General features: G+C 46.7%; 1 protein-coding gene across 4 annotated transcripts in view; it reads left to right on the forward strand.

Annotated features, from left to right (window-relative positions):
* Positions 1-15,533, forward strand: part of vps13d (vacuolar protein sorting 13 homolog D) — a 260,231-nt gene that overhangs the window by 64,773 nt on the left and 179,925 nt on the right. For 3 of the 4 annotated variants that reach the window (XM_085966915.1, XM_085966916.1, XM_085966918.1), the window contains exons 24-25: positions 12,282-12,464; positions 15,129-15,176. In XM_085966915.1, the coding sequence (XP_085823041.1) occupies positions 12,282-12,464; positions 15,129-15,176 (231 nt within the window). Of the gene's footprint in view, positions 1-12,281; positions 12,507-15,128; positions 15,177-15,533 lie in introns of all 4 variants that reach the window. The other variant, XM_085966919.1, reaches the window with a different exon arrangement.

Raw genomic sequence — 15,533 nt, forward strand, 5'->3', positions numbered from 1 at the left:
TGAACCTTGTTTTTTGTCTTCCTGATGTATTTGTTTCTATTTAGCTTCTATCAGAAGCTGATCTGAGAAAGGAATAGACATTGTGCAAAAGTTGAAGGAAAGCAGAATGGCATAGGCCTAGATTTTTCAATCGGCGTTACTGCTGGTTTTGAAGTAACACTGATTGAAAAATATAGGCCACAGACTCCAAAGGGCACACAGGCCAATAGAGAGAAAAGTGTATTGAAATGATCCTTGAATCAGTGGCATTGGTAATGTAATTACATTGTGTTTTGAGCTTTTTTTAATTTGTATTTTTCTTTGCTTTTTCTCCTTTATTAAGTTGTTCATTCCTGCCTCTCTCTATTCTGTTTCTCCTCAACTCCAAGGAGTGGGCCACAGATTTCACAGCGACATTAATGTTGCTCAATCTAATGGCCTGTGTTTCTGTAGTTTGGGGATTGGCTTCACCAGACTTTTCCCCCTTGCCTCATGAGGGAGCGCTACGCTACAGCTTGGCATTCTTTCTCAGACTGAGTGTTGATGAACTTCACTTGGCAACAGTGAGTGAAGTTGGGGTTCCAGTCCCACAGCCAGCCTTTCTGGCCATGTTAACACGCTGAACACAGTGGCAGCATCTGTTCACGATTTTTAAAATGTCAGTTTAATGGAAGCTTACTATATGAATTTTATACATATGATTTATTCTTTAAAATCAACATTCATAATTCACCAATTAATTTTATCTGCATTTTTTTGAAAATTAAGGAAACTATACTTTGCATGCTCAACTCTAATTAATAAGGGCCTCTTTGTAATAGCAATTCTGAACTCTTACCCCGTTTCCCTTCCCTTTTCATCCTGGTTAACCCTAATGAGATTCAGATGAAGGGTCCCTATGCAAAAAGTTAACCTGCTGTTTCTCTTTTTGATGCTGGTAGATAAGTTATTTATTTCCAGCATTTTCTATTTTAAATTTCCTTACTTAGTGGGTTGAAGGTGGAGTTTGCCTTTGTCAGCAAGGCACCTTGTGGCATTTCTTTGGCAGCTGTTATGTGTATAAATTGATATAAATGGTTGTGTGTCTGAGCCTGTTGCCAGTGTTGTTGGGTTTGGCATTAAACCCTCCGCAGTCAATAGCTAAATATCACAGATGGCATCACTCTGGAATTTTCCGGTGATGTTGCCGATAATTCCACTGCTGTGCAGAATTCTGAGAATAAGGCTAATGAAAAGCAGATGCAGTTTAACACTTGTCCTGCTGAATAAGCAGCAACTCTATATGGTTAGGACACGGAGTACCGTGACATGTGATTTGATCCGCACTCTGCTGAATTAATAAATAACTTGTGGATAGAACAATCCATTTAGCCATAAGTTTCACAAGGTTCATTAGGCATTGGCAGCTCTCCTTGGTGAGATTTTCTGGTGTTGGGTAGGCTCCTTGATGGAATGATTCATTGCCCCCCCCCCCCCCCCCCCACTGCTGTACCTATGGGGGAGGCGAACATTATGTACAGTAGGCACTGACCAGTAGAAATAGATTTTTCTGTTGGCTGGCTGTGGAGAAGTTAACCAAGAATCTGAATCCACCTTGTTGATGGGGTGGGGGGGTATTAGAATCCGACTGCCCTCTCAGGTTAATGTAAAAGATCCCATGGCACTATCCAAAGAAGAGTGGGGCAGTTCTCTCAATATCCTGGCCAACATTTTTCCCATAACCAACACTGCCAAAACAGATTATCTTGTCATTTATCTCACTGCTGTTTGTGGGACCATGCAGCGTGCCTATTGACTGCTGCATTTCCCTACATTACAACAATGTCTGCACTTCAAAAGCACTTAATTGCCTGTTAAGTTCTTTGGGATGTACTTAGGTCAGGATAGGCACTATGTGAATGCAAGTTCTTCCTTTCACAGTAAGTGGTATTGCATTAACATTGTGGGCCAGCAACGGGATTAAAGGTGGCAGATACCTGAGTTTTGTCTGGTGATGTTAACAAAAAGGTCTATGGATCAGGCAGATGTCACATGTTAATGAGGTTAATGCTGCTGAGTACTATAGATTGCAATTGTCACGGAAATGGAGACTGCTTCAGAAACCTAATCCCTCACCTCTGGCCCTCTACATAATAAAGAAGCTTCAAGAAGCCTTAAGTGCTGAGGATATCACTATTTATGTTCAAGGGGGATTCCACAGTTTTGGAGCAATAAAACACACGCACTTTGCAAGTTTTAGTTTTTGACGTTTTCAAGCTGCTGGATCTTCAGTGGTAGTTAGGAAGGCATCACAAGGCAGCAAGTGAGAAGCTATCTCTACAGACAAAAACAATGGCACCCTCTCCCTCTGGCAGTAGTGTTTATTGCTGTTATTGCTGAGGTCCAAAGATGCTAGTGAATACCTCCTCTTTTAGACCTTCCTTTAAAGGTGGGGCTCCCATTAACAGTAGGTCTGTGAAGTAAAGGAGTATTACGATAGTCTGAGACTGCAGCGAATGCAGATTATGTGAAAATTGGATTAAACATTTGCTGTGTTTTAACTGTTAATAGCTTGATGGTTGATAAATGTCTTAATCCACTGCATAGAACAAATCCACCGTGGAAGGAAAGGCCTCTGGTCTAATTGCTACCTGTGCACTAGCTGTCGGGGATAAAAAGGGGCTAGCTTCTACTGTTGGAGCTTTCTGTAAATCATTTCAGTTGCTTTGTATAACAAAAGCTATTGCCTATTTGCGGGATACTATTTTAATCTGATTTCCTTGCACTTTCATTTGCAGTGTTCAGCAAACAATAGAGTGATGTTATGCAGAATACTGACTTGGACATGGTCATTGGTAAATTCCTGCAGCACTGTAAAAGGATCCTGCAAATTGGTGAAATTAACAATGACAAAGGATAATATTTTGCCATTATCCTTTTCCTTGAGCTACTGTCAGATCTCTGCTGTCTGTGAAATGAGTTTTTTAAATTTTTTCTTTGCCCTCTGGTACCTTGCCCAAGTGACTATCATTCATGTGTGAGCCTAGCCAGTGACTTGTCAGCAGGCTGTTTGACCTCAAAGGGCATCGCAGCCAAGCTCAAACCTGTCCTTGCATGACATCCACGTGCATAGTTCCAACAGAGGTTGCTGGATATCTAATTCTTGCTGATTTCCCCGCTAATAACTCAAGATCAGTGTGCCCAGTTCTAGCACCCCTACCACCCAAGGTCATATAACTCCGCAATCTCAAGCCGTCTTGGCGCATATGATTCAGCTACTGAGTGTAAAAGCTCGATAAACCACTTGGAAGACAGTGGGACGAGCTTCTGTTTTCGGCCACCGTACCTTTCTCAATGGCTGGGAGCAACCTAGCAGACGAGCGAGCACAAAGCACATTCTGCTGGCCTGTACAAGTGGGCTGGTCTGCTCAGCCACCCAACAGTTGCAAAGACAGTTGGCTGCTATCCTGAGCAATGTTTATACAGGTAGACTATCCTTTATCCGAACTTCCGAAAACCTCTAAAAACCGAAAGTTTTTTCGTTCAGCGTAAGTCGTGCGCACGACATGACCAGAGTGGCGCACGACTTACGCTGAGCAGGGCAGAGGGTCACAGAGTTCCCTCCTGGGTAGGAGATTGCAGGCCGAGCCAGGCAGTGTGAAGGAGGTACCGGGAGAGTGAACCCGACAATACAGCGGCCCGTCCGATAGCTGCAGCGGCCTGTCCGATATTCTTTTCTTCCCCCCTTCTCCCCCCTGACCCGACCTGACCCCCGACCCGAACCGCGGCCCGTCCGATATTCTTTTCTCCCCCCCCCGCCGACCCCGACCCCCGACAAATTTCCCAATACCTTCTGAAATCCGAAAAATTCCGAAAACCGAAACTCAGCTGGTCCCAAGGTTTTCGGATAAAGGATAGTCTACCTGTATTGCCATCAGGGTAGTGTTCTTACCCACTCTTGGCCTTTTTGGAGGCAAGTGCATCACTGAAGTCAAGGTTGCCATCAGCAACAGCTCAGAAATGAGGAAACCCATGGGATCAGGTGAAATGCTTGTTTTACACCTCGCTCAATATTACTTGCCACTTCAATAGAGAGTACAATCAGGCGGGGTGTAAAACACCCGATCGTGTCAGTTCCCCAATGGGCGGATTAGGTTAAAATTGCCCTTGAGGTCTTTGGCCTAGAAATTCAGTAGCGTTCGCCAGCCGTTAACGCCTTAAGAGGGGTAGATTTCCAGCGCTAGGCACTTAGCGCCCGGGCGCAGTCCGATCTGCGCCTACACCCAACTTCAGTTGACATTTAGCGCCGGCGCAAAGTGTTTGCGCCCGCTCAGCTGCGCGCGCAGCTTATGACGTCATTTCGTCGTGCAACGCTGTTTGTGCGCCCCAAACCGGAAATTCAGTGGCGCCCGCCCAATGTGGGCGTGGCGCTGTTAAGAACTGTGAACTGGAACGCAGCAGAGGCCCTGCGGGCCTTGGGGAGCGCTAATTAAAGGGCACTGAGACTGAACTATAAAGGCCAGCCATTTTGCTGCAATGACTTTAGTGCTTTGGATTTCTGGACAGAGACCAAGGAACAGACCTTACTGATTTGGGACAACATAGGAGAGGTATTTTTGGCTTCTGGCCAGAGCTTGGAAATTAGACTCATTGTGATTTCACTGTTTGCAAGTTTATTATGGGGGTTGCATGGGGTTCCAACCCTCAGTTCCAGCATTATGTGCGAAGGGCTCGCAGACGCTGTGTGAGAGGGCCAGCCATGCCTAGACGCAGAGGGGCCATCAGGCGTCTGCAACGTAGGCCTTACCCACTCGGAATACCGCCAGCAGGTGTCCTATCTCACCATGACTGCCGCGCATTGTGTTAAGAGGCTGCGCTTCAGAAGGGAGGTGGTTGCAGAGATCTGCCAGCTGCTTCACAGAGATCTGCGTCCACAGCTGATGTGCAGGACGTCTCTGTCGGTGGAAGTGAAGGTCACGGTGGCTCTGAACTTTTATGCAAGCGGCTCCTTCCAAGCCGCTGCTGGGGACATAGCGAACATCTCCCAGTTCGCCGTGCATCGCTGCATCCGGCAGGTCACCGATGCCCTTTTCGCAAGGAGACACCAATTCATCTCCTTCCCCATGACCCTAGAGAGGCAGGAGCAGCGTGCAGTCGGATTTGCCAGGATCGCCGACTTCCCCATGGTGCAGGGCGCCATTGACTGCACGCATGTGGCTATGCGGGCACCTATCGACACTGCCGAGGATTACCGCAACCGGAAGGGCTACCATTCCCTCAATGTACAGCTGGTGTGTGACCACAGGCAGCGCATCCTAGCTGTCAATGCCTGCTTTCCAGGAAGCAGCCACGATGCATTTATCCTGCGCCAGACTACTGTGGCTGACATGTTCGAGGCACAGCCTCCACCAAGGGGATGGCTTATCGGGGACAAGGGCTACCCTTTGTGTACATGGCTCATGACCCCGCTCCGCGCGCCCAGGACCCCTGCGGAGGAGGCATACAACGAAAGCCATCAAGCCACAAGGAACATCATAGAGCAAACGATTGGCGTCGTCCAGCAACGGTTCCGCTGCCTGGATCGTTCCGGCGGATCTCTACAGTATTCGCCGGATAGAGTCTCCCAGTTCGTCGTCGTTTGCTGCATGCTGCACAACCTGGCTATCCGCAGAACTCGGGCACTGCCACCTCGCGTTGGACCACCACCTCAGGAGGACGAGCAGGAGGACCATGAGGAGGAGGAGGAGGAGGAGTACCAGCCCAGGAGGGAGCCACAAGGTCCAAGGGCCGTCCGCCGGCGGCTTATTGAACGACACTTCTAGGCCCCCTGTCAGGGAATGGCTTGTGGCAATGAACGCACCTGAATGCAGCCGCTCCGCAAGCCCTCAGCCGGTTAACGCAACAACCACTTGAAACATGACACCTGGACAAGCTGACTAAATAAAAAGCTTTATTTAACAAACTCAGGGCCCTTCCCACATGAAACAGAAAAACAGACAAGACCCCCAAAAAACAGTCACAAACATATCTCACTCCCACAACCTGGGGAGGAATAACAAAAATTGTCCTTCCAATTGGCCTTCATCCTCGGCCTTACCAAAATAAGCCCCCCCCCCCCCCTCCAGAACACAAACACCCCCATATAAAAAAAACAGTTGGCAACACACTCTACTTTGTGTGCCGAGAGGGCGAGTCCTTGTGCAGGCTTCTCCGGCCCCTGCCCGACCTGTTGCTCCGCCTCAACCTGGGCCCTGTGGGTGTTGCAAGGCTAGGGGAAGGCTCCTGAGGGGCACAATGCGTGACGGCAGATGCCCTTGGGGGTCGGCCCTGGAGGGGCCGGCTGCTGACTGCTGCAGCTGTGGCTGGCCAGCATCAGTCTCTCCAGCAGCTCGTCGCACCTTGGCTGGGGGAGTGGCAGTGGCAGCTGCAGCAATGGGGGTAAGCTGGCTGATGCCAGGCGCTCGCTGGTCGCCAGAGACACTGGCACTCGGCCGGCCTGGCACTGCAGCAAGCGCAGCAATCTGGTGAAGGCCAGACCGCTGTGCTGCAGCAGGGCGGCGGGTGCCCTGGCGATGCTTCCGTGACACAGTGAGTGTGGCAGAAGTGAGTGCGCGAACTGCCCTGGTCTGTGCCCGCATCAGATCAGCCAGTGTCTGGACGGCACCACTCATGAACTTGCGACTCGCGTCCTGTGCTGCCGCGAGTTGGTCGACACCCCTGGCCTGTGCTGCCGCGAGTTGCTCGACACCCCTGGCCTGTGCTGCCGCGAGTTGCTCAACACCCCTGGCCTGTGAGTCCCCGAAATTGGCCACATTATGAGCCAGGGACTCAATGGCCTGAGGCAACTGTCCCACAACCCCCATGAACTCGTTGTGGCGCCGCTCCGAGGCCGCGGACATTTCATCAAGGAGGCGCACCTCCTGGGCGAGGACCGTCTCCGGACTGGAGGGCGGACTCTCCCTCTGGGGAGAAGGCCGCCGAGCTGCCCGACCCTTCCCGCGTGCCTGGACGCCACTGGGCCCAGCAACTGCCCTCCCCTGCAACACTCCCCCCCCCCCCCCCCCCCCTCTGGGGAGAAGGCAGCCGTGCTGCCCGACCCTTTCCGCGTGCCTGGACGCCACTGGGCCCAGGAGCTACACCCCCCTGCAACACTTCCCCCTGGCTCTCCTCCAGGCAAGACGTGTCCCCTCCATTGCCATCCCCTGGCGCGGATGAGGGTTCCCCCGATGTGCCGCCTTCCTCTTGGTCCTCGTCGTCCTCCTCTTCCGAGGGACTGGCACTCTCGGCTTCAGGGACCTCCTCCTCACCAGCTGAAAGCAGGAAGGCACAAGAGTAGCTTTAGAGTGAGGACAGGGCGTCAGCGAGGGAGGCATGAGTGGTGCCATTATGCGCATTGGTGGGACAGTGGCAAAAGATGTAGATCTGAAGCGCAAGGGGAACCAGAGAGGTCCAAACGGTCATGTCCTTACCATTGGGTCCCAGCACAGGGTCGGCATCTCCAATAGCAACGGGGCCAGTCACCCGGCCACGCACGAGTCGAGCCACGCTCTCCTCCAGCTGACTGAGCTGCTGGAACTGGGGACGGCCTCCCCCGGTGACAGTCTGGCTCTTCAAATTCCGCGCCAGCTTGGCCTGCAAGAGAAAGGACGGCCTCTAAGTACAGTGTGGTGCCCTGTTGTTGTGTGCACTGCCTCCCATGGTCGAATAGCTTGGCCAGTGTGTTAAGTGCAGAGAGTGCTATTGATGATCATGCCAGTGCCATAGCTGCGGGAGGAGGGCTGGCCATTAGGCCTTTGAGGTCCCTTTGCCCATAATGTGAGGTGCACATGCAAGGATGAGGAGGACACTGGAAAGGGTACTCACCCTGACCAACCGACTGAGGTCGTTGTACTTCTTGCGGCATTGGTCAGCAGTCCTGGGGACATCGCTGTTGGCTGACATCCTCAGGGCGATTTCCCTCCAGGCTCTCCTGTACTGCCTCCTGGGAGCCTTCTTGCCACTGTCCGGGCACAAGATCTCTCTGTTCTTTTCCAACCCCCTAAGCAGCACTCTCAAAGCATGCTCTGAGAAGCGCTGTGCTCGTTCACGGGCCTTCTGCATGGCTTCAGGCGCTATTTGGGTCCACCAGCAATGTTCAGGCCTAGCTGCAGGGCTCCACTATCCAGGGCGTGGCTGCAGGCAAAGTCGACCCTTCCCCCTTTAAGAGCTGGCCGGCGTCAGGGTGTCTGCTGTCAATCAAAACATGACCGCACCTGCGCTGCGCCCGGCCTCGGCGTTATCAGTCCGCACCGCCGGCTTAGCACCTAAAGATAGGAGTGCAACGCCAGTTTCAGCGCTCGCCCAAACTCCTTGGCCAAAGCTACTGAATTTCGGCGAAGTGGCCTCCACTTTCCAGCGGGCGCTAACTTTGCGCCCGCCCGACTTTACCGCCCCAAAAGTGGCTATACTGAATTGTTGAACTATAACCTGGTGTTGTGTGACTTCTTACATCAATAAGCTTAATGGTGGCAGTGGTTGAGAGAGGAATGTTGGACAGGACACCAGGAGAACCGCTGATCTTCAAACAGTACCATGGGATTTTTAACATCCACCTGAAGCAGATGAACAGTTTAATGTCTCATCTGAAATTCCGCATGTCTCAATACTGCACTGGAGTGTGAAAAGCTGGATTATCTGCTCAAGGATTGAGGCTTGAACCCACAATGTTCCGATTCAGAGCCAAGCTGACATGTCAGTGCCTGTTTAAAAAAAATACAAAAGCTAATTAACACCTCTGACATGGGTTGATTAGGCTGCATGCAGTCACTTTGAATGTCTCTGTTGAATAGTCCGCTTAAATTAGTGGTTGTGCACAAAATTGTCATTCCTACTGGCACAGTCAATAACTTGCCTGCCCATATATATTCTGTATAAATGAACCCAGCATAATTACTTTCCGAGCAAACTTCACTGTTAATTAAAAGTAACACTTAAAATGGTGCTAAACTGACCAGCTGTGATGATCTTGAAATGTTGGATATTTTGGCAAGTCCCCACTGCTCAGCCTCTTCTTTGATTTCCTGCTCAGCCGTTTAAAGTGCTAACGTGTTGTTGACAAACAGATGACATTAACCAGCTAGTGTTAATTCATCAACGTGTACTCCACTCGCTGGCACTTCAAACTGCGGAGCGGTGCGTCAGTGACTCTGTGCCGAGGGAACCTGCCACTCTCGGCAATTTTTTTCCCATTTAAAAAGCAAAGCAACAAAATCAGTCATTTCAAATCAGATGGAAAGATGGGTGAAAGTAATCCATTGTTCAACAGGCCTGCAGTTTGCCACTATTCTAGCGGAAATAAGCATTGATTGTACACCTAATCAGACAGAGCAATTATCAGTTAGTATCTAAAGAGAAAATACATATTTTGGCATTTTGGGTGTATAACCTTCAGCTCTGCCTGTGTGCATTTCTAGCATTTTCTGTTTTATTTCAAATTATCAGTTTTCTTTACTAGAACAATATCAATTTATTTTTCACTTAAGATGTGTTTTTTTTCTACAATTTTGTGACCTTACCAGTTGATTTCAGTAAAATAAACTCTTAAATTAAATAATTTCTCAATACTGCATTGTTTTTTTCTTCTTCTAAAAATTATGTAATTAACAGCCAGTCCTTTGGAAACAACAGGACTTTGTATTACTAATCTGAGCCAAGGTGAAGACCTTGAAGAAAGGGACAGTAATTGTCTACTACATTTCTTAATTGAATATATTAGTGCAGAACGGTTTGAATGCAACTCGGTCCCTGTTACCCGTTTTTCATCATTTTAAATGGTTTTGTAAGTAGAATGTCTAAGTTTGCAGGTCATACATAGTTGTGTGGGAAAGCAGAATGTCCAAAAGAGAGGGACAGTGTTCAGAAAGATCTGGAAACAAATAGTAAATGTAAGTATACAGTGAGGATATATTATTAGACAAGGCGCAGCAGGACAATGATTTGGATCTCCTTACTGACTGACTGAGTAATGAAAGTACAGCCCAAATAAAACATTTGTATCTACAGGTAAATCCACAAAGAGCTGGTATTAATATTCTAAAACCGCAGTCATAAGGGTTCAAAAAGGAGCATCAAAGATGGTAAAATTGTAAACATCAGTTCATGGTCACCTGTTGTGGTATAGAAAATATTCTGAAGAAGTATTGAAAACAAGTCTGGGATTCAGTGTGTTGCGTCACAGAATGTTATGTTCCAGCTCCTCCTGCAATAAATTCTGATCTCGGCTGTGGAATCAGTCAGGTTATTTTTGGTGTGGACGGCTGCTATTAGGTTATCAGTGAACATGTCGGGTATTGCCCCTCCAGACATGGAAGAGCAACCATAGCCAAAAGAAACAGACATTCTAGTAATCTTCACCATCCACCACACTGCTCAGAGTAGACTGAATTTGAGGCACAGTTTATATGCTGTCAACCCTCTCAATTCCAGTGAAACAGTGGAGATTTAACGCCTGGAGAACACATCTACAGAATAAGTCACATTGTGGATATCGAACCTGATGAGCATCTCCCAGCTGAAGTCCCGGAACCGCGACCAATCTGGCAATGCCTCAACTGCTTACGCACTGGTACTGGTTGTTCAAAAGTAATGATATGGGAGCAGGGTTACAATGACAGTGACTAAGTGACATGCGATTGTGGTGATGAGCGGCAAACAATGAACCATCTGCTCCACTACGAACTTCTGTCTTAGTCCTGTAATGCTACTGACCTTGCCAAATACAACAATAATACCGAGGCATGTGTTACCTTGTGGCAGGGAGTGGTATGAAGATACAATACAATGACAAGTGAATAAACTATTCAACATAATCTTTTTCTCACACTCTATAAATGGAGTTACATTGTGTGGTTTACCAAACAATTTGTTATGACTCCAGAAGCAGGGAACAGTTGAAGGTACCATTTATTTTAAGGGCAGCTCCTACAACAGCAAATTGCATTTTTATGGAGCCATTAAAATAGAAAACGCCCCACGGTGCTTTATAGAAGAGAAATGGAAATGTACAAGTGTTAAATGAGACGGCTGAAAACGTGGTTGAAAATCTAGCTAGAGACTTTTGAAGCCTAAGAGAGAAATATCAAAGTGGAGGCATTTAGCGTGAGAGTTTGAAAGGGTAGTGTCAAGACAGCCCCTTGTTGGAGCAGAGGGTCAGGGAATGCACAGGAATCTAGAATTGGAGGGCTGTAGAACTTAGCTGAGACACAAGTCTTGAGGGGCTGGCAGAGGCAAGGTGGGGGCGAGGCTAAGGAGATGGGTTTTGAATTAGATGCGTCAAGGAACAGGAAGTCTGCGAGGGTGATGAGTGTGAGGATCATTTGGGACAGTAGAGTTTTGGACGAGCTGGAGTTTGTTATGGTTTATCTAATTAACTATCCAGTAAATAATGTAAACAACTAGAAAGTGTATACATGTGGCAGAACTGTAAGACTCAATGTCCAAATCTTTGTGGGCTGCTTAAGTACATACCACAGAGCCTCAGAAGCTACACGTAATTTTAAACTAATTGCTATATATCTCACGAGATTTAGATACTCTGATTTTGGATTGTTCTGCGATGAGGCAACAGCAGTAAGAATAGCCCTTGCACAGTTCTAGGCTCATGAAATTCAGACCTGTCAAATCAGTGAGAGTAAGTATGAGAAACTGAATCATCTGGTGTTTGTGGGGTAGGTTGTCAGGGCTTGCAGATTGCATGTTTGCCCACAGGTTGTAATTTGAACACCACAGAGTAAGATCAGGCAAAGCACAAGATATATTCTGTATAAAACTGACCCTTTCAGTGCTAGTAAGACAATATGGTATGTGAAACTAGTTGAAAGTACTATAAAAGTTAATGACTTAATACAAAAGCAAAATACTGTGGATGCTGGAAATCTGCAATAAAAACACACAATGCTGGAAATACTCAGCAGGCCAGGCAGCATCTGTGGAGAGAGAAAAACAGTTAACATTTCAGGTTGATGACCTTTTTGTCGGAACAGTTCTAACAAAAGGTCATCGACCTGAAACGTTAACTCTTGTTTCTCTCCTCCATAGATGCTGCCTGACCTGCTGAGCATTTCCAGCATTTTCTGTTTTTACAGTGACTATTAATGTTCTTATTAAGGGTTATACCTGAAATATGAAACCTGTCTTTCCTCTTTACAGGCACTGACTGATCTGTGTATTCGCAGCATTTTCTGGTTTTGGTTTTGCTTTCGGATTCTAGCATTTGCAGGTTTTTTTTTTTCCATAGCTAATTATCTTTTTCTTCTCTTCCTTCCCATCTTCTTTGGGGATTCTAGGTACGAGACCGGGCACAGAGAGCCTCTCGGATCCTGCTCGACATTGAGGCTGGCGCTCCAGTCCTCCTGATCCCAGAAAGCTCCAAATCAAACCGGCTGATTGTGGCAAACCTTGGTAAACTGAAAGTGAAGAACCAGTTCTTGTTTGCTAGGTCGCCGGGTACATTCTCGCTGCGAGACAAGGTAGAAAAAATTACCATGGTTCATGTCTTTTTCCCTCAACTGGTGAGAATTCCTTTAATTTGTCCTCTTTTGTTATGTTTTATCTTTTCTTGCCAGTTTTCCCTCATTTAATGTTATCACAGAAATCACAGAAACCTCACAGTACAGATAGAGGCCATTTTGGCCCATCGAGCCTGCACCGACACATATCCCACCCGATCCCCGTAACCCCTACACCAACACATATCCCACCCTATCCCCGTAACCCCACGTATTTAATCCCCCCTAACACTAAGGGTCAATTTTTATCATGGCCAATCAACCTAACCCACACATCTTTGGACTGTGGGAGGAAACCGGAGCTCCCGGAGAAAACCCACGCAAACACGGGGAGAATGTGCAAACTCCACACAGACAGTCACCCGAGGCCGGATTCGAACCCGGGTCCCTGGCGCTGTGAGGCAACAGTGCTAACCACTATGCCACCGTGCACGTGTTCTAGAAATGCTTATTTAGAAGGAAGACTGCATCCTTCAGCTGTTTACTAAGGAGGAGGACGCATAGTGTTTGGAAATTTGATATGGTACAGGAGACTGCTGAGTACCTTTTGGTCAACAGTCGTTATAGGTTGATCTCGTCAAGCTCCCTCTGATCAACCTTCAACATTTTAGTATTCCGTGCACTGAATGTAGAAAATATCCCAAATTCTGCTTCATATAGGGGAAATGGAAGAGTACAAGTTAAGTAAGATGACTGAAGTCGTGGTTGCAAATATAGGTTTTGAGACTTTTCAAGGCTAAGAGAGAAATAGTATGGTGGAGGGAATTAGGGAGAGAGTTTGAAAGAGTAGGATCTAGGCAGCCCATTGGTGGAGCAGAGGGAAAGGAATGCATAGGAATCTAGAATCGGAGGGTTGAAGAGCTTAGCTGTGACATAAGTCTCGAGGGCTGGTAGAGGTAAGATGGGGGCGAGGCCAAGGTGGGATTTGCAGACGAGAAGGATAGGGTTGAAAAGTTGAGTTTATAATTTGGGTTTTTATTATTTTTCTCATCTTTCACTTGTAAAGACTGATGGAGTTTACATTAAAGCCACTTTAGGGCTTTCCCTGATGGCTCAGTTGGTAAAAGCAGAATATAACCGAGCCCCACAGACCAGAGGTTCTGGGTTGTGATCCCCAGTTTATGCGGGGATGCTGCAGTTGGCTTTGGCACCCCAGGCTAGGCAAGGGAAAAATCATAGATTTCCTGCTGGAAATTGTGGGCAGGTTGATGTCGGGCGAGGTCAGTATCTGGCTCAGTTGTGACATCCTGCATAGTCAAATAGTCTGTTGATACAGGAAACTTTGTGCTATCCGGCACCGACGGGACCGAGCTGTTGCCGTCCCATCAAAACTGCCGGACAAACCAGCGCTAATGTTGAAACATATGGAGATTTTGAGCTCCATATCTGGCAACAAACCCTGTTGCTTAGCAACAGCTTCTAAACAATCGGCCGTACCTTGCAAGCGTCTCTGTCGCTTAGCAACAGCTTCAGTGAGACCTTGCAGAGCCTGACTGGTGGAAAAAAAAGCAACGAAAAGAAAAAAACCTAACGAAACGGCTCCTGATTTTTGCCGGTGGCTCGAGCATTCCGGACAGTTAACCTCCGGATAAACCAAAGTTTCCTGTATTCATGATCTCAGTTCACAAATAAAGTACAGCCATTTGGGCAAGGTAGCCTGTTGAACCGTGCCCTCAAAACATTTAGCGGTTTTATGAGGGAAGAGGAAAAAGGGTGAGAACGAAGTGAATAATTTGCAGCTAATTACTCTTGCATCTATTATTTATTGGGACTGATGGTTAGGTTTATATTAAAAACATGTAAGGATAATGATTTGGATTTGGTTTTCAACTGAGGTTGAGGCAGTGTTGGCAGGATAATTAGGTTCCTGTGTTTGACCTGGGGCTGAGACTATACTGTGAGGATAATGAGTGTCTGCTACATATTCCTGGTTTAAGATATTGTCAGGATAATGGATGAGCTGTATATACTTAATCTGGAATTCAGGCTGTCTAGTAAGGATAATGACTGTGATCCAAAAGTTGACTTGAGACTGACAATGATTTGTGATTCCGTATTGAATCTGGGCTGTGTTGTCAGGCTAATTGCAAGTTTGTTGGCATTTAAGCTATGCTATCAGGTAATGACTGATGTGCTGTGCATGACCTGGGGTGGAGGCCGCGTTGTCAGGATAATAGCTCGTATCCTGTACATGACCTAGGATTGAGGCTGTCTGGATAATGAGCATTTCCTATGTGACAGGAGTTCAAAAGACTGCATTATCCAGCATTCAGAGCCCTTACTCATTGGTACAAAATGTACTCTTCAAACTTCAGTCATGTACAGAATTGATTAAGTCTAAACATATACATGATAATCGCATTAATTTTGTATTGAATGCAGTGCAGTGTAAGTCTTATTTGTAAATTCCAAATGTCAAAGGAATACTAAAACTGTTGGACAGTAAGTATAATTAAATGCAGGATTTTGCTGGTGATCTGTAGAAAGCTAACACACGATTCATTTAATCTTTTGCATTCACTGCATATTTGAAACAGTTTCATTATTTTTAGTTAATTTCTGCTTTGTCAATATGTGATATTATGGAGATTTAAATATTTTTTTGCCCTTTTTTCTTTTTCTGAGAATTTGATTTTGCATGCCAATTCATACAAGGACCCATCATTACTGGAGGTACACAGAAAAGATCACCTGTTTGTTTGAAAGTTTTTGCAGAGGTGATGTGGTAGTATAGCACTTCCTTTTGTGTGTTCATGAACTTTTCAAAGTGCCTTCCAAGCCTTTTCCACCTATGATAAATGATTATATATAGTAGATAGTTCTCATCTGCGCACTCCAAAGGCTGTCCAAGTGTTTAATAATGATGCAGATTTAGATCAGTGTTGTAAAAAATGATTATGGTTGTGAATGAATGTGCGAGTCTTCAAATGAAGCATTCTTTTTCATTAACTGCCGTTGACTTGTGAAACTTCTGTGTTCGAAATTTCAATAATGGTGGTTTTCATGCCTTAACAGTGCATTCAGATTTAG

Source organism: Somniosus microcephalus, chromosome 25, assembly GCF_052327205.1.
Source record: "Somniosus microcephalus isolate GS21.2 chromosome 25, FLI_Smic_1.0, whole genome shotgun sequence".
Classification (NCBI taxonomy): Eukaryota; Metazoa; Chordata; class Chondrichthyes; order Squaliformes; family Somniosidae; genus Somniosus; species Somniosus microcephalus.